This window comes from Sipha flava, unplaced genomic scaffold (genome assembly GCF_003268045.1).
Source record: "Sipha flava isolate LNK unplaced genomic scaffold, YSA_version1 67_pilon_pilon, whole genome shotgun sequence".
Classification (NCBI taxonomy): Eukaryota; Metazoa; Arthropoda; class Insecta; order Hemiptera; family Aphididae; genus Sipha; species Sipha flava.
Window position 1 is genome coordinate 2005839 of NW_020273607.1, and position 19770 is coordinate 2025608.

The 19770-nt window shown below is 38.9% G+C and overlaps 1 protein-coding gene and 1 long non-coding RNA gene across 2 annotated transcripts in view; one reads left to right on the forward strand and one right to left on the reverse strand.

Annotated features, from left to right (window-relative positions):
* The first annotated feature begins 1216 nt into the window (after nucleotides 1-1216).
* On the forward strand, nucleotides 1217-14819 carry LOC112691844 (ets DNA-binding protein pokkuri-like). Its single transcript, XM_025566257.1, has 6 exons — nucleotides 1217-1760; nucleotides 12337-12708; nucleotides 12836-13285; nucleotides 13376-13600; nucleotides 13671-13920; nucleotides 13989-14819. The coding sequence occupies exons 2-6, from the start codon at nucleotides 12357-12359 to the stop codon at nucleotides 14308-14310; spliced, it is 1599 nt and encodes a 532-aa protein (XP_025422042.1). The 5' UTR covers nucleotides 1217-1760; nucleotides 12337-12356; the 3' UTR covers nucleotides 14311-14819.
* Nucleotides 14820-19107: 4288 nt separating this feature from the next.
* Nucleotides 19108-19770, reverse strand: part of LOC112691839 — a 44718-nt gene continuing 44055 nt past the window's right edge. Inside the window, exon 3 of the long non-coding RNA XR_003149355.1 lies at nucleotides 19108-19242. This is a non-coding gene — a long non-coding RNA (uncharacterized LOC112691839). The remainder of the gene's footprint in view (nucleotides 19243-19770) is intronic.

The following is a 19770-nucleotide window of genomic DNA, read 5'->3' on the forward strand; positions in this document are numbered from 1 at the left end:
GAAAAAATTATGAACCCCACCGCGACCGGGTCTCTCTGACCGCGCCCTGGCTACATGGTAGGGTCAGGAGCTCGCGGAGAGGACTCCGCGACCGGCAAAAGGTTACGAGAACATATGTTCGGCACGCACGCGGCCGTTTATCGCTGCCGTCGCAACGAGTCGAATAACGTCTCGGAATCGAACAGCGCTTGACCCGAACGCGTTGGAACGGCTATAAACGTGTGCGGTAGCGCTCACGCGCAATATTAATCTTTGCACACGTACGGTTTGCGTTTTCAACGATTCTCCCGGCGCGGTTTTCGCCATCATCGTTCACATCCGGCGCGCAACGCACGGCGTGTTGTACATCGAACTGTAACGTTCACTCGTCTCGCGGTCGCGACGGCACAGCCACTGCAGTGTTGACTACCTATTATGTAAACGCGAAGGAACTGTGATCCGTACGGCATATATTATTATTATTATTATTATTATTTACGTAACACTTGCAAACTTACATTTGCCCCGACCAAAGCGAGTTCGCAGCCGTCGTTATATTATTGTAACGCTAAAAGTCCTGTACGTAATCGGTTATGTTTCGAACTAAAGTCCAACAACAGTCGCTCTCTCTTTCTACGCGAAACGCTTCGAACGCACGTCGGCGAAAAGTTTCCTCTTCAACCGTATCGTATCGTTTCGACCGTCCGTACGACAACAATACGTTTTATGAATCGTACGTAACGCGGTCGATTAACGGGCGCGCATAATGCAAAGGCGAATAATTGCTTCGAGTCCTAATCGATATATTATGTGGTTTTGTTTCGAAAAATAAAAAAAAAAAAACCGATTTCAGAACGGCTTTCGGCACGGTTCCCGATTGTATAACAAGACGGTTGCGTCTACTATTCTGCAACTGCTACTCTGCACGCAACGACGCCTTTATCGATACATAAAACAGTGTATTTTTATTGTTCGTAAACGTTGTCCGATTGAAAAATCGAAAAACATACGCGATTCGTCGGAACATTGTATACTACGCGCAGTTGTGCACGCGCGAATTATACGACATAATAACGTTTTATTACATTATTCAATATTAATAATAATAGTAGTACGGCAGTCTGCGGCGGCGGCTGCTACTAGTTGCGCGCACCGCCCGTACGGTAATCATCATGTGGAAGGGGGCAACACTGATGTTCGCCGCCGCCGCCGCCGCGGTCGGTCGTATCACGCGTTGTGCCCCGTACAATTATCAACCAGCAGCGTACCGTTTTGTTGCCGTCAGGTTGCCGGTAGAGCATGTCGTGCCGTTCCTTCGTTCCGTCAACGACGACGTGATAATAAACACACACTATACACATATTCAATTTATCTTTTTCTCCTTGTTCTCATCACAGCAATCGTATTAAATTATTGTTAAATATTTTTACGTTCGTGTCGCGTCCGTAATTTATCGTGTCCGAGAAATAATATTCGTTAGTATTTTTTTTTTTTTACATAATATTTTCTTAACCGACAAGTTCGTACGTACGGTTTTTGTTTTTCCGCTCGGAAAATATTTTTACTTTTACACCGCTCATCGATAGTGCGCGCGTACGACGGAAATAAAAAGTTCGACAGTGCTCGTCGCCGCTTCCGCGTGTGTGTCTCTCGTGTCGTTACGCACGTAAATGCTTCACCGTCGTCCGAACGTCGTCGCAGAAAACGTACCGATTTCTTGACACGAGAACGCCGCCCCAACATTATATCCTGTGGAATTCAACCGTCCGCCCGACGATAAGGTACAGAACATTATGATTATTATTTTTTATTTTTCATTTCTTTAACGGTGTTCGCGGAGTATCCGAATTACGTTTCTCGCGTTGTTTCCCGTGTTGAACGGATAACGTAATACAATGCTGTTTTGTACACCGTCTCCTGCGCGGGGAATAAAACGCCGTTGCATAACGGTCGCGCCAGTCGGTGGCACACGAACACGCCTTATGTAATAACATCGTGTTCGTAACACGGCGAAAAGAAGAGAGATAAAACGCGACGGGTTTTTATTTTTTGTATCGTCGATTTTTTTCTACGGTCCAACGGTGTTCGTGCAACACAACAGCGACGGAGAATCGTTCGTCGAATATTCCAACAGTAAAATAATAGCACATTTAAATATCAAACGCCACCACCGTTGCCCGATATTGTTCGCAACATCGCACCTTGCCCCGCGCAGGAGGTCGAACAGGTGTCACCCCTGCGGGCACGCCGCGATGTAGGGTCCTGATTTCGTCCATTGTGTAGGGCAGAAGGGCAGTACGAGGGTTGCCAAAAGCGATTGTGTGAAAGCGTTACGGAATATTTTATTGTTTTTTTTTTTTTTTTTCGCCCTCCCGTCGTATTCTTCACGAATACCGATACGAAATAATTGCGCGAAGGCATAGTTGCGCGCACGCATACACCTGCTAATACACGGACGCGCGCGCGCGCACACACACGCCAATACACACGGGGGCCGCGAGCAGAGATACGCAAATACGCTGACAATAAAACGAGCGGCTCGTCGAAAGGGTTGGCCGCACTGGTTATTGGTCACGCACGTCACACGGCCCGTGGCGGCGGCGCTCGTATTTCCTGTTCCGCGATCGTAACGACGATTGTGTCGTGTGTACGTATATCGTCCGGAGGCGGTTACCGACGGTAGAGCGGACAGGACGCGCGGCGTGTGGTTGCGTCGGCGGCGGCGTTGTAGAAGGTGCGCGTGTGTGGGGTGTGTGTGTGTGTGTGTGTGCGCGCGCGCGTGTAGAAGATGTTGCGCGTCGAACGTCGTGCGCGGGCGGGAGAGGGCTCCCGAGACGACGAGATGCGCGTTCTTTTCCGCCACCGCCGTCGCCGCCGCCTCCCTTTCTCGTCGAACGCTATTGTCCTACGGTTGACCTTGACTACGCAACGCACACGACCGGATTCCGGACGGACTTCCACGACGCGCAGACACCGCGCACCGTACGCGCTTGTCGCCGCCCGCGTTCTATCTCGCTTCGCTTCGGTCATTTGTTGTTCTCGAATAATAATAATAATCGCATGATAAACGCGAACATATATATTTTACGACGTGTCCGTCGTACAGGTATTCGTACCGGAGTAGGTTTTTTTTTTTTTCTTTTCGGGGGGAGGGTCAAGGTTTTGTTTTCGCATTCCGTCGCTCCCGGCTTTTGTGTACCCGTACAACGTGTCGCGCCCGTGTTCACTTCCCGCGTTGTCGTTTTCGCGAACGGAGATTTTTTCGTTCTCCTCGTGTCCGTTTTTCCGCTTCCGTTAACCATAGCTCGGTTCCGAGTTGACGATGATCGTTGTTATAGTAATAATCATCATCATCGTCCATTATTATTATTATTATTTTATTGTAGTGCGTCGTGTCGTTTGCATTGTTTTTCGACGCGCCCGTCGGTATATTTCGGAGGAAGTGGGAGACACGACAAAGACGACGCACTGTGTATGTGCGCTCGCTCGCGTGCGTGCGTTTTTGGGAAGCTGCCGTCGCAGCCGGTGGAATGCGAGGATGGGTTGGCGGGGGAGTGGCTGCTGCGGTGCGGGCGGCGGGACGATGGAAAAAAAAAAAAGGAAACGGCCCCGTTCCCACGGTATGTGGTGTCTGGGGCGCCCCGTCTGTGCGTTCTTCTCCGAGGGAACGACGGTGGTTGGGGACAAGGGATTTCTAGTTTCTTTCTTTTTCTTCTTCACTTCTCTTTTCTCTTTATCACCACCGCCAACGCCACCGCACCCCTGCGACGGACGAACACCTGCTCACTCTCTTCGGGCGTGCGTGCGTGTGTGTGTGTGTGTGTGTGTTTATACACAAAAGGGACGCGTTCGACTTCCCTTCTCCCCCTTGCACTGTAAACGCATTGAACCCGCACACTCTTTTGACGGACCGTAGGGGAGAAAAATCTTCTCGAGATGACATATTTTTTTTCTTTCTTATCGCGTTCTCCCTTTCATTGTCCCATTACACTGTTGTGTTCCGTATTCGCGCCGGAGTGTTGCGTTCGGGTCTCCGTCATCATTCGTTTTGATAGCTGCACTCGACTTTTTGCCGGGTACGTGTAATTTTTTTATATTCGTTAAGACTAATATCGCTAATATCGCACCGCTGTTAATTTTTATTTGCTATTATTCACGTAGGGAATCCGGACGCGCGCGCGGTTAATAAGGTCAAGTTTTCCATTTCGTAATAATCGACGACGACTGTAATATTATACATTAAATGTAAATGTCCTGGCTTCCGGTGCACGCGTTTGCCGCCGCCGCTACCCCGACGTTCGGCAACGGTTATAGTCCAACGACGAACGGATAAAAATTATTGCGTTTTCCCGTACGCGTGCGCGTTAGACGTAAAACGTTGCTTTCTGCTCCGTCGCAACCGCGCATTTCGATAAGAAGCGGTGCACACACGCCGAGAGAAACCCGTTTCGGTCTCCTCTCTCGACATATGGCGCGGGGGTAACAAGACCTGTTGCTGCGCAGGCCACAGAGCGGAAGTTCCTATACTGTGTGTGTGTGTGTGTGTGTGTATGCCAGTGAGCGCGTTTGTGTATATTACACTATGGTTTACGTCTTTGTACGTACACGTTGTGTGAGTGTGTCGAGGCCCAGGACAAAGAACCGCGTACGATGCCGCCACAGCCGCCGTCCAAGGTTAACCGCCGCCGCGTCTCGGTTTTCCTTCTGTGTGCTCAACAATATCATGTGTGTGCGATGGTGTCCGTCCGTCGTGTGTTACGACCAACATTTTTCCACCAGTATTTGATTTCGTTCGACCGGATCGTTATTATTAGTCACTGTTCACCGCGGTGACGGTATCCTTATGGTACGTTGTTGTTGTGATCAGAGCAATGAATATTATTGTAATTCATTTTTATGTTCCGTTAAAACGTACGCGGGACAGTGTGTGATGGAACAGTTGAATGAAAAGAGGGCGGCAGGGGCATTATGCGGTCGGTCAAAAAGATATTATTAATGTCGGCGACGGTACGCGCGCGCGTTTCCCGTACGACCGGAAGTCTTCGGCCGCGGCCGGTTCATGTAATGCGCGTACGAATTCGTTTCGTCGGTCGTGTCAGCGGCGGCGGCGCAACGGGCACGGGAAGTGCACGCCAAGAAGTTTGTACGGCACCGTTGTTCTACCGTTCTATTTTTACGTTCCGTGCGTGTCTAAAACCGTCGTCGTCGTCGTCGTCGTGTCTGTTATGTAAAAATGAAAAAAAAAAATTAAATTTATATTTACATGTATCTATATATATATAAGTAGGTATATATAGCGAGACAGATGAAATGAAATATACGAATAGATAAGATAGGTCCTCGATTTGATTGATAATAATTGATGTCGAAAACCGAAAGCGCTGCGAAAATTCCGTATACAATGACTATAAATAAAATTATAATCGGGTTCCGCGCCCAACGGTTAAGGAACGTTCGGTTGGCCTCTTGACGTTATCGTAGGTTTGATTACAGTATTAATATGAAAATAATGTGATAACGCAGCTGAGAATGCCGAGTTACGGATTGTTGTGTTAGCGATGTTCGTTCGTAAACGCCACCGGGCGATTGTAAACTTGGCCCATGTTTTTTTCAGGTAAAAATAATTTAGGTGTAAATTCGGCCCAGATAATAATGTATATTTGGATAATTTTCTTATAATATTTTTGAGAACCATTAAGCATTACCCAGAGGACACCATGAGGAGGCGTTGTATATATTCCTTTTAACATACCGAATATCACTTACTTGTAGATCTTGCGCGTCAGGTACGTTGTTTACTGCACTACAAAAAAATTTTGTTTGGCCTACTGCAGATATCCTCAGTTCCTATGCGTTTGGCCACTGTGGTAACATATTGTCGTTATAGTACTTGGTCCCTGATAGGTTATTTTTCTCCGTAATGTCATTATTTATTCCAAACGTTTTTAAAAAAGTTGTACATTTGCGGTTTATACATCGACATTTTATTTCACCTGAAAATATTATCGAACCGAGATTACAACCGACGTTTTTTATTAAAATTTCCGAGCCGAGTTTACAATCTACCTACTTTATTAACCTAAAATTTTCGGGGCCGAATTTACAACAAAAAAGGTAATCTCGGGCCCAGTTTACATTTGCCCGCGCCACCATATTCATTGCGTACACTGAACCAGACCGTAATAATAGGCGAGACAAAAACAATTTATTTAATATCGGATCCTGTTGAAGTTTTCGCCGTGTATGATCAAACGTTTTGGGAGTAAAATACGGTCGTCAAAAATGGACTACGGCCGTCGGTCCTGTTACGATTTTTTGGTATTTCTCCTGAGGAATGTCTTTCGGCTATTAATTGTGTACATGATTTATTTATTAAAATGTAATTTTCATGTGAACGAAAAAATCATAACATAGCATTTTAAACTCAAGCCACCCGAGCGAATTACATGTTACAGCCTAAACTCGGGATCTAGAGGAGGTCCAGTCCCCCATCCCCTCCGTAAAACAATCATTGCGATGTTTGTTGTTGTTGTCTTTTGTCCATTGTTTCTTTCTACCGTACATGTATTTTTTTGGCACGTCTGAAAAGGAAATAGGAAATATGATATTTTTCTATACTTGTAGTTTTTCGAATATTTATGAAAATTATAGATTATCTTTTAAATAGCGTACATTCTTCCGCGTTGTAGAGGTTGTTAATACGTCGAGTTAACCTACTTTTATTACGAGGCATTATCAGACGCGTATTTATATAATACTATTATTATGATAGAAAACGATTATTGATATACGTCTATAGCTAAAAAGTCGACCGATTACAACGTACTAAATATTGTATTCATCAGTGTATTCCATCCACTCGAGGTTCAATAATTATTGTATTTATATATTATTAATTCTAGAAATTACTTTTTATTTTTAACCAACCAAATATTTAATTAGATAAAATAAATCATTTTCTTTAGCTGATAGTACATGAATTATATTATTAATTTAAATATTCATCTGAATAGAATTCGGTTTAAGAAAATCATATAAATTTTTTTTGTTTAAGTTTTAATTAGTTTACATCATTATTCAGTTTATACTATTTTATTGCGGTTTAAAAGTTTTCGCTAGGTGTAAAGTATAATGGTATAATATAGATAGAAATAAATAATAAAACGAGACTTTGTAAATTGAACACGGTCATGTGTGTGGTGTTCGGGAAAATTTAAAATAATTAAGAATACATAATAATAAGATTGATATGTCTAAGTTTTCCGAATTGTATGTATTTCCTGTAAAAATTGTATCTATAAATCAACAAAGTACATGTTACAGAAGATTAAACAATTATTAACGTTCCAAAAAATTTGACGTGTACAATATACGGAATTAAAACGGAGTTAATTAATTGTGCCAGACGTTTATTAATAATAACTTGTGTGTGTTATACTCATATAATTATAATTTTTACGCTTTGTATACACGTGTATAATAAATCTTAACACGAAAACTCGTTTTGTATTTGGGTGACAAAAATTATGCACTATTTTTTTTATTTTTATTTTTTTCGTGTTTCATTTCCTTTTCACGGCGATGGTTCAAGGCTTTTTTTGTGAAGGTTCTTAATTTTGACAAACACCGGAAATCCCGTTATTTTGTTAACGCTTCCTCCCCTCGCCTGGCCTCTCTTGATTTTAAGTTCGAGGGCAATTTTTGCGCCGTCGTTGGAAAACCTCTCCTCTTGCTCCGGAAGTCTTATCGTTTGATGCGCACAGGATGTGCACCACACAGGACGACCTCGGGTCGTCGAATATCTTATTAGGGGAACGAAGAAAAAAATAACTAATAATACGCATAATATTACGTGAATGCGTGTATAAATACCGGAAGTACCGGAACGGAAACACCGCACAATGGTTTCCGACGACGACGACGGTTAGTAATTTCAACATTTTTCTGTAAAAGTAGAATGAGCAGAAGTGAGAGAAGACATGGTTAGACTGTCTCCCCTCGGTTTCGATGTCAGCAAAATATCGTCGTGTCGACGACGGTTCGGTGCATGGTGGGTACATTTATGCGCGGTTGGAACCGACAAAACTCGAATGACAACATAACAATTTGTGGTGATTAGACGACACACCACATCCGGCGATCGAGAGGAGCCTGCAACGGGCCGACCGACTTTTTCGCGCTGCTAACGCAGAAGATACGAACGATGTTTACCACCGACGTGGTCCCGGAAGAAATATCGTAATAACAACGTAAACGCGTTTTAAGCGATTTCAGTCGTTTTAAACTGTTACTTGTTCCTGTAATAACGTTTCACGTTCACAGCATTCGCGTTGATCCTAAGGCAAAACGGAAAAGGAAAAATATTCGGTACAACGGACGATTCCCGTCGGTTCCGATGGACTAAAGTTTTGCTGCGCCTACCGTATTTCCGCGTTCGACGAATCACGTCGTCAGATTTTCTCCTCCCCCACATGAGGTCGTCTCGTTCAACCAGGAAAGCGACGACGTCGACCATTCGTGAAAATGTCGCGTGCACGTAAAATCGTTACGATAACGATAAAAAAATAAAATAATCTTTCTCGGTAACTATTTCTTCCTTTCTTTCTCTACGATAATTTTTACACCGCACACAACCGAACGGGAAGTGTACATAATTTCGTCCAACACGACGACGAGACGGGAACGCTCCGCGTCGTCGGTGACTGCCCGTGTTGTAATCGTCGTCGGTTTTGTTGTTGGTTTTTTTTTTCCTTCCTCCTCCGGACGGACGTGTGTATAATAATATAACGAGATATCGGTTATTACGCGTGTGATTCCAGCAGTAAAATACGTAATGGTATTGATCGGTAACGAGAAGACGGATCGTTTCGAATGCATATCGTATTTTCGTAGCAGCAGCAGTGGTACGCAAGCGGTATAATAACGTAATAAATATACGTAATTTCGGACACATTATTTCGGCCGAGACGAAACGGACGGACGAGTTTTTCATTCTTGATAAACGTTTTTTTTTTTTTTTTTTTTTTTTTTTTTTTTTTCATTTGTGCGCGAAACGACGTCGGTTACGCGATCTGTTATTTTTAGACCGGTTTATCATAATAATACTATTTTATTTATCGTCGTTGATATAATACTTTTTCCCGTACGTAAGGCACGTCGGGCGGCGAACACGTCGTGTTTTTTCCGTAACGACCGACGGTCGCGCGTTATGTTTGTAAAACACCCGGACCGCGTCCATCGTCGTCTCCCCGGTGTCGACGGCGGTCATCGTTCGATGTCGCGTAAACAAAAGGCAGTGGCGTGCAACGTTTCTCAAAACATCGAATTCCGACGCGCGCCAACAAAACGCAGCTGCTCGCAGGACGTGCAATCACGATGTATTAACATTGTTGTTATTAGCTTATTAAAACAATAACCGTGCGCGTGTAATGTACGTACGTATTAATACGCTCGGTAATAATATTCTCGTCGCATTCGTCTGGCCGCCGACGTTGTACTATGGTAATTCAAAACGAAATACGACCGAAGAAAAAAAAAAGGTCGGAAGAATGTAATTATCGCACCGCCGCGGCCGCGTAAAAAATTGTGTTTCCGGCTGCGCCCGTTTCTCGCGCTCGCACGCATTGCCATACGTACACGCGCATAATAATAATAATACATACGTCCGTGCACGTGTATATTATTATGGTAATCGATTCGTTTGACCTTCCTACCGGGTGTACCCGGATCCAGACTCGGGTTAGAACCATATACCGAACGTGTATGTGCTTGTGTTTTTTTTTTTTTTTCAAGTACCCGCGTAAAGCTTCGCAGAACAGGCGTCTCGTTCCCCGTATTACAACGAAATCGTCCGCGGTAAAGGTGTTTGATTTATTGTTGTGCGATTTACTTCTGCAGATTATTTTAACCATCGAAAAAACGCGTTGGAAACGGTTCGCTTGTCTCCCACTCGTTTGATAAACGAATATCAAATATTTTACACGGATGGTGCTCGGCGGTGAAATATAATATTTTGTTATCTCACAATTATTATTGTAGTGTTCGACCTTTACACTTGTGTACGTTGTATGTACAGTGCGCATCGATAACATCCGCAGTGGCGTCCGATCGCAACAGCAACTATCAAATACATTACTTTGGCCTGTGACCCAGGTGAACGAAAACTACACGTTTACATTAGTTCGCTTTAATTAGCAGATAATAATCGACTTCGTTCCGTTGCATATTAGATAATATTGTATCGTTTTTTTTTTTTTTTTTTTTTTATTTCGTTTTGTCGTACAGATTTATTTTGTTGCCATTTTTATATTACGAGTACTGCTGAATACAATTTGTATCGTCGATTTACGTTGCTCATCGTACGACCAATAAAAGTAGTAAACTGTGTTGCGTATAAACTTCTTTTGATAAGATTAGACGGAACGGTTTAGTCGGAGAATAATACGAAAAAATTTCAAAACGCCGTCATGACTAATAATTATGTAACGAGTTCTTGCGGACGCGTTTAAAAAAAAAATTAATTGCCGTACATTAGCGGAGCGCTTGCAGTAAACAAACGTGACGTATACTTGTTCTACAATATTCGTGACGATATTTTCGCATGTGTGTATGTGAAATATACTAATTCGACCTGGTCGAAAATTGTTATTCCATGCAACGTTTTACATTATTAATAAAAACAATGTGCTGTACTGTACATGTTATACGAGGAAACTAAACGGTTACCATGAGCGTGTTTCCTGGTTTTCCGTCATAACCTACTCGTAAGTCATAATAATATTACTGAATAAGCGGCAACATGTGTACGTACGACCCGAAATCGATGATGACACATTGAAATATGACTGTTGTCGGACGCCTTACAGTCGTTTCCCCCACTGTTCTAAATTAATTAATGACGTATTATTGTTTTGTCGACGCGTTTATCGCAGTAGTGCAACTCTTTCCGGAAACCACATTCTACACCACGTGCTTCTCGTGTACGCGAAATAATCTAACGTGCTAATTGTATACAGCGTGGTGATGGTGCGATTCGTTTTTTCCTCTCGATCTATATCGTCGGTACCAGAGGACGAGGGAAGTACCTAAGCTATAAACTTGAACACCTGATCGAACCGTAAAACACGAACAGTCGCGAACATTAGTGTAAAGCGATTAAAAGCATGTGAAAATCGACTTGTTTAAATCAATAAAAAATTATAGGATTTGTGCGTTGGCTTTAAAATAAAATTCGTCGTCCGTTCGAGAGGTTTTATTTTTATGCGTAGCAATGATAACACAGTAATAAGTTTATTGTCGAACGCGCAATGTCTTGGGCGTGGCATGGTATACGTAAATGCTCTACATAAATACTCGGGTCTTGGAATTTACTGTACTACAAATTGAACGACATGTACTTCCGTTATCAATTTTTACCATGAATTCATAGTTCATTATAAACGACGTTGAGCAGTTCGACCTAACGACTGGGAACATTTTCGAAATCATATAAAATTGCAACGACGCGTAATTTATTCATGAGAAACGTTTCATTTGTTTCGCTCGTTACGTAGATCTCGACATATCCACTCGTTTGATAACCGATTTCAGATTAGATTCAGATTTCCTCTAACGTAATAATTATTTTACTACACGGAAAACGGTTAGAATTCTAACGTATCTATGTGCGTGCGGGGTCTTGCGGGCCACGAGTGTCTCGTTAATTGCACAATTATCATGACATATTTTTTATCGTTATTAATAGAATGTTTAATTACTCACTCGTCATGACGTGTATGAGATCAGTGAAGCGGAGTGTTGATTTGAAATAAAAATATACTATTTTTCATTTTTTAGACCAATCCTAAGATTATCTTCAAGTAGTTTTGTTTGATATGCTTTTCGTTGTTCGCCTGACTATTAATAACAGTAGCAGCTCAGCAGTTATCGAATTATATACATATATATATATATATAGGTAGGCAGTAGGTGCAGGTCGAGAGAAAAAACCGCTACATATAACAATAAAACTTCTCTTTTGAGCGAGAGCAAGTAAACATGTTTTGAAAAAAAACCGTCTGAAAACACAGGACAATAGACTAACAACGACCGTTGTATAGCTTTGAATTCTACATATTTTGCAAGAACAATGACTACAATCTTACCCGGGAGTATATTTGAATGTATTGTTAAATTTTGATAAATTATAACCGTATTCTGAAGAATTAGAAGATGGTCGTTACCACGAATGAAACCCGGAATCTTTTTTAAACTGTTCCACAATTTTTCCTACGTCCTTTGTGCACTGAACAATGATTAACAAGAAATAATATTGGAACACTGTTGATTAAGTAATCGTAATATTTTTTTTTGTTACAGAACCGAACTTTAAAGGCATCATGAAATTGATGCCTCTGACTCCGGGTCAGGTATCTACACTAACGCGGCACGGCGGAGCTACTGTCGGTGGCGGCGGAGGTGGTGGTGGTGGGGGTGGTTTTGGTGGAGGAGTCGGAGGAGGAGGTGGAGGAGTAAGCGCTGCGACAAACGGTACCCCCGGGATGACCAACAACGCAGCGGCCGCGGCGTTCGTGTTCAACAGCGGCGCTGCAGCCGCCGCCGATTTGTTCTGGCGTTACCATCACCCGCACCACGGCGGTGCGTTCAATTTTCCACCCTCGCCCACGCTGTTGCCGCCAACGCCGTTCCCGTCGCCCCTGGACTTCAAACACCACTTGCCGGCCAACCTGAGTAAGTATTAACGTACCGCTTAAGCGACAGTGTTCCTCCTGCGCACGTGTCACGCGTGTGACACCACCACAGGAGTACGCGTTCACGGATTTCGTGCAAACGTGATTGATCATTACCGTGTTTGCAGTCACGGACCCGAGGATTTGGACCAAGGAGGACGTGACCACGTTCGTGCAATGGGCCGAGATCGAGTTCGACTTGCCGCGGTTCGACACCGAACTGTTCCAGATGAACGGCAAAGCGCTGTGCCTGTTGACCAAACAAGACCTCGGCGAACGGTGCCCGGGCGCCGGCGACCTGCTCTACAACGTGCTGCAGCTGTTGCGACGCGGCGGCGAGATGTTGACCGCCACCGGTTCCGGTCATTTGCCCGGCAGCCCGGTCGCTTCGCACTTCCCGTTCAGCCCCACTTGGTGCCTCCCGGCGCCGTCTTCTCCGGCCGTTCTCAGCCCGGCGCCGTCCATAGACAGCCAGTCGGAAAGTCCTCGGCACATGGACTACCACCAACAACCGCCGACCACGGTCGGACACCACCTCACGCCCAGTGTGTCCATATTCCCGACGACTCCAACAGTTGGTACGTTCTCACCCTGGAGCGCATTCGATATTTTTTCGCTGCCGTGCGCGCACATTATGTAAAACGTTTGATGATTTTAATCGTTTCCAGGATACTCAAACAACGGCGGCACAAGCTCTGGCGGCAGCAATCAATCCGATTCGGATCCCGAAGAATCATCTGCCAGCAGTGGTACACTGAATCTACCACCGCCTACGCCGACCACGCCGTCTTCGTCCACGTCACCTCCGCCATACTCCCCATCTACACCCAAACAGTCTAATGGAAACATCTTCTTCCCGTCCGGCGACTCCAACTCCATTGAACCTAATACTAGTGTGTTATTATTAGTTCATTAAAAAAAAAAAAAAAATGTTCCGATTATTAAATGGCTTATAATTTACAGATGGTCGTCTCTTATGGGATTTTCTCCAGCAACTTCTAAACGATACCCATCAACGGTTCACCAGCTTCATTGCTTGGAAAAATCAAGAAATGGGTGTGTTCAAAATTGTCGATCCTCCCGGTCTGGCAAAATTATGGGGCATTCAAAAGAATCATTTGTCCATGAACTATGACAAAATGTCCCGAGCCTTACGTTATTATTACAGGGTAAACATTCTCAGGAAGGTGCAAGGTGAACGACATTGTTACCAGTAAGTGATGTTTATTTCATTTTTTAATCAACGACTTACTTGATATAATTCTCTTGTTCTCTGTACAGATTTCTGCGTAATCCGAGCGAGCTGAAATGCATAAAGAATATATCGTTGTTGCGTCAACAAATGGCATCTTCGCCTCAAACTCCAACCACTACCACTACTAAAAATGAATCGGTGACCGGAGACATGTCCGACGAAGACTATAAACCTACTGACCTGAGCATGCCATGTCCACCCAACTCATGGCAGGATGGCCCTCAAGACTTGTCGACAGCGTCAACAAGTTCTTCGATGCAACTACAACTTAATATGTCTACATCAATGACCCCACCTGTGTCTTCTGGAATAACCAAAACAGCCCTTAAACTTGAACAAGCTTCTTAATGTAGTCTTCTGAATTCCAACCCACCGTGCGCCTACATTTAATCAGCATATACAAGTTTTAATCAAAGAAAATGCATTTTTCTTAATATGTTACCAAGTTGGATGTTTTTAATTTGTATGTTAAATATGGACTATTTCATACCTAATTCCTAATGGTATTTTTGGGGTGCAATCCATACAGGGTATTTGAGTGTACCCCAAAAACAAAATGTAATAGTTCTATTGAGTTATAAACAGTCTCTGACTGCGCCAGTGGCACATCCCTTAAGACTGCCGCACAACGAAATATACATAGCGCAACGATTGATGCTTGCATCTGAAGAATGTTACGTTACCAGTAGTATATTATGGTTTTTTTTTTTTTTTTTTATTAATATTAAAAAAAAAATCGACTGACATTATTTTACAAAGAGTTGACAAGTTGTAGTGTGTGCGAAAATAAAAAAACATGTCTGAAACTAGACTATATTTTTATACAGTTACATTATCGCCCAATGTTAAAAAATTTTTATTTTTACTATGTATAAGCAAATAGGTGATTGATAAAAACAAAAATGTCTTCCTCAATTTAGAAAATTAAAAGTTGATAAAAATATAAGTAATTTTAAAAATATGTTGTTATAAATTGTTGATTCGTGTAAATATGTCTATTTAAATAAATTTATTTTTATTATTATTTTATTTTATTACTATACATTTATGATGAATAAATATATAAACACATGATTGTTTTTTTTAAGTGTAATTTAATCAAATACCTCATAAGTTGTATTACTAAATAGGTTACTTTTAAAAAATTAAAATAATTTTATCTAACTGTCCGAATTGTCTATGCTGTTAATGTCTTTCAGTTGCGTACGACTAAAACCGTGCATATTTATAAATAATTATACATTGAAAATGTGATACCCAAATTTGTTCAATCAAACACAAATTAAGTTAATTAAGCTTTACTTGTGTTGGGTAAACATTAACCAGAACAAGACTTGTTTATATGTTAATTTTATATAATAAAATATTTTAGATATATATTGAAAATATATACGTCTGTTGTCTTCAATACAATTTTAGTTTTAAGCTAACATTCCTCGTAATCCTTAAAATAGATCATTTTATGTATTAATATTTTAGAGTATATGGCAAAATGTGCACATTAAAACTATTTTAACATGTAATAGAATTAAAAAATGTTTTCTTTTTTCAAAAATTTGTCGTACAATGTTTGTCAGTAAAGAGGAATGTATGTTAATTTTATTTGTAACACGATTGTGCAATTCAATTGCTGCTCGTGAATAGTTAAATTTTGTATTAATAACTTTAATTATTAATTTTTTTTCCCCTCGTTGTATTTTTTGGTAGTATTATTATAAGATGTGGTCTCATACACAGGGTTTAAAGAAAATACATTTATATCATATTTTATTTTAGAGTTTATGTACATTAAGCTCACTTGTTGTAAACTCACGGGTAAAATTTTTAAGAATTTGTTTTTTTTTCTTAGAAACGATTTTCATTGCTTGTATGTTGTTTTGTAGAGGTTTAAAATTATTACTTATTGATCTCTAAAAAAAAAAAAAAAGAAAATATTGAAAATTAATAAAACCGAAATGAAAAATAGTATTTAATAGTTATTTCGTAGCACGTATTATAATATTGATTATTAATTAATGTTTTATTTTTTATTTTATTAACGAATATGTACATTATTATGACCTGACATATTTGTGGCGTACAATTAAATAAAAATAAATTAAGTTCTATTATTTTGTTGTAAATAATTTATACATGAAAATCTAAAATATACACATATTTTTGAAACGACAAATGTTCACCTCATTCTTTGTTCAGCTTTGTTTTTGTGTTCTCTCTCTCTCTCTCTCTATGATTATCTTAAGACAGTATTAGGTATTCCATCCAAGCGATAGAAGTGCGCTGCAAGGTTTTCTGATCACAATGCACAACGCATTTGTCATTTGGTGCAATATTACTTTATGCTTCGCAGTGTGCGCCGACGATCTTGACCTCTACGTGGTCAACGAGATCAGTTATTATTCTTGTCAACAGCAACGGTCGAGAATAAATGAATTGATTTATTTCACTCTTTCATGCCGCCCTAGAATGTGTTAGTTTTTACGTTTAGGCTCACGCGAAGTACAGACTTGGTACAGTTAATAGTTTGAGAATTTTAAAAGTTTTTCATAAGACTCTATACCAGGAATGGAAAATCCATGGCACGCGAAAATTTTTACTATTATATATTATATTATATAATATATAATATAGGACCTATAATATAATATAAATAAATTACAAAGCAATATTATTATTTACTATATATTATTATTATTATGTACCTAAACTACCCTTTTTATACTAATACATTAATTATACAATCAAATTATATAATATAACAAAATACGATATTTTTGATATATTTTTCATGGCACGCTCTATAAAAAAAAAAAAAGGTCATTTTGAGCACGCAGTGTTCAAAAAGTTTGCCATCCCTGCTCTATACTATATACTAATATTGCAATATATTATTATTTCATTTTGGTAAGTGCTTTGAAGCCTGACAGCCGAAACTGAGTGATTGATCCAGCCAATGTTTATTTTAGATTTTCTATCTGGGTAGGGTCGTATCGTAAATTCTCGGGGTATATTCTATGGGGATATTCTCGTATGTGGTAAGCCATAGGACTAAATAATTAACAAACAAATACATTTTTTTGGAAAGTTTACCTACCTATTTATCCCCCTGAAATAAAAACTAGATCCTGCACATAGCCTCAACCAGATGCGCTTATTATACATAACAATATAACGTTAATGTTTTATTTCTTCAAATAAAACCACGGTTATTGTTACAACTTTATATAGATCACTGCAGTGGCGTTCTCAGGAATTTTCAATGGGGGGGCTCTGAAAATTTACTGGAATACAAAAGTGGGGGGCTCTGCCCCCCACACCCCGCCTTGGTCATAATAATTACAAAAAACCACATTATCACAAATTGTCACCAAATCGTTAAATAGCGCGGTCGTGTCAGAATATTTTCTATGGTTGTGCTCCAATCCAACTTGATAACCATGATACTAATGACGTATAAACCACTAACTTATAATCAATAAAATCAATAATCAATTATTATTAAACTATTGGAATAGGTAATTTTAAAAAAATACGGCCAATGGGGAAGGTTCAAACCCCATGAACCCACTCCCGTGAGTAAAGTTATGTCACAACTTATTATTTATAATAATAATAATAATTATTATTATTATTATTATTATTTATAAAAAAATTGAATTAAAATATTATTATTTGATAATTAAATGAGAGTAATTATATAAAGATTATATATTTATTTAAAATTTTTAAACCGGATTTATAAATAGTTAGATATAAAGCATTAATTTAAATAATTTATTAGATTTCAAAACTTTTTAAGTAAGTTACAAAACTATCATATTTACACCATTAAAAATGAAGAGGTAAAAATTAAAAAATAAATAAAAAGGGGTTACCTGACTCCTGAAGCAATTTTGATCTAGATAGATGAAAATAAAAAATCCCAGTTCTGAAAAGAAACTTAATAAAATTTGAATAATAATATTTGTATTTGATTATTAAATTATAGTTATTATATAAAAGTGATTTTATGTATTTGAAATTCTTAAATAAGATTTATAAATATTTGAATATAAAATTTTAATTTAAATATTTTATCAGATTTTTAAAATATTATAAAATAAGTAAAATGGCGATTTCTAATTAGAAACCAAAACAAATGAACAGCGGTTCTACCCTACCTTCAAACAACCAAAAATATAAATAAGAAATACAAGTATAAAAAAAATATATACAAATCCAAAACACCAACAGTACAGCAAACAAATATCTATCAAAAATCAAAAGAACCATAAATCAACAAGAAATCAAACAGTAAAATATAATGCCTAAATTGAAACCAGAACATAAAGGCTATTCAATACTACCTACAAAAATGCCTAAAAAAAGAACCTGAGAACCAAAACATAAAAATAGACAAAAAATATATCTAACACCAAATGCCAACAATTCATCAAATTTATATCTAGCAAAAATCATAAAAAAAGAACAGCCAAAGAACAATAAATAATCCTATATCAAACAGTAAAAATAAAGTCCCTCATTAAAAATCAAAACATAATAATTATTACTATTCAACACTACATAATTAAAAAACCAAAAATAAATAAATAAATAAAAACCACGGTTATTAATAAAAAACAAAAATATCCAACACCAGACAAAATTAAAATTATAACATTTTAAATCCTTATTGGAAGCCAAAATACAAATTCTATTCCGTTTTACCTAGAAAATCCATAGTAAATAAGAAAAGAAATACCATACTTAAATATAGATAACACCAGTCTTGATTCCATTACTCTGCTCAAGGTGATTGATAAATTCCTAAAAAATAGTTTTTTACGATGGTGAGGTGTTTGCCCACCGATCAACCTCCTACCTGGAATACCAGCCATGGAGGTCAGTAAAGATCCTTTTAGAGCTATTGCAATGCATTTTCCCAACGTCACGAAACAGCTTTTAGTACCAATTCAAATAAATTTAAATTTAACTTATAAATTTGAGAGCATAATTAATTAAAATAAATATAGAAAGGAAAAAAATTTATTTAAGTAACGGATGAATATTATTTACATAACAGAGAATACCTAATTATATAAAGTTGAAAAAGTTAATGGATTAAATGTAAAAAAAATAGTTCGAAATTTAAAAACATAAATTTAATCGATTTTGTTATAATTACAGTTGCTATTCAAAATAAAAACGACGAACCGTTATTCCTGGGAGTAAGTAGATAAATGATTGTCACTCATAGTTTCATTTCACTCTGGATCGGCTCTTAGATTTCGACTGTTAGCTCTAGTAAAAAAAAACAAATATAATATTTCAATAATTAATTACACTTTAAAAATTAAAGAAAAATAAATAATCGTTCATTTTTTATTTTATTATTATTAATATATATATATATACATTGAGCAGGAATTATAAAAAATATAATTTGTAAGAAAATGACAATATTGAACAAACGTGATTAGAATAAGACAATAAGTAATATTGGACATAGATTACTGTCTCAACGTTGCTCCCGTTGCGGTATGCCACCAAAAAATATTATTTAAATTTAAATGTTTTTTAATTACAACAATTTATTTTAAAACATTAACCATTGGAATACTGATGTCTGTTAAAGGTGTAATCGTTTTTGTACGCTCTCATTTAAGTTTCAAAACGATTTTTACTAAAACTATTAGGCTATAGCGCATGTTAGAATATAACCATGTACAAATATAATGTTGTATTATAATTTGAAATATGGATTATATATTAAAAATGATGTCTTTTAACATTAAATACTTCTTAATCGCGATAAAAAGAGTACATTAA

Bases quoted from the DNA above. Each gene is read 5' to 3' on its own strand.
- LOC112691844 (XM_025566257.1), top strand. From the start codon at position 12,357: ATGAAATTGATGCCTCTGACTCCGGGTCAGGTATCTACACTAACGCGG. The intron at 12,709-12,835 runs GTAAGTATTAAC...CCGTGTTTGCAG, and splicing joins CCACTTGCCGGCCAACCTGA to TCACGGACCCGAGGATTTGG. The intron at 13,601-13,670 runs GTGTGTTATTAT...TATAATTTACAG, and splicing joins CTCCATTGAACCTAATACTA to ATGGTCGTCTCTTATGGGAT.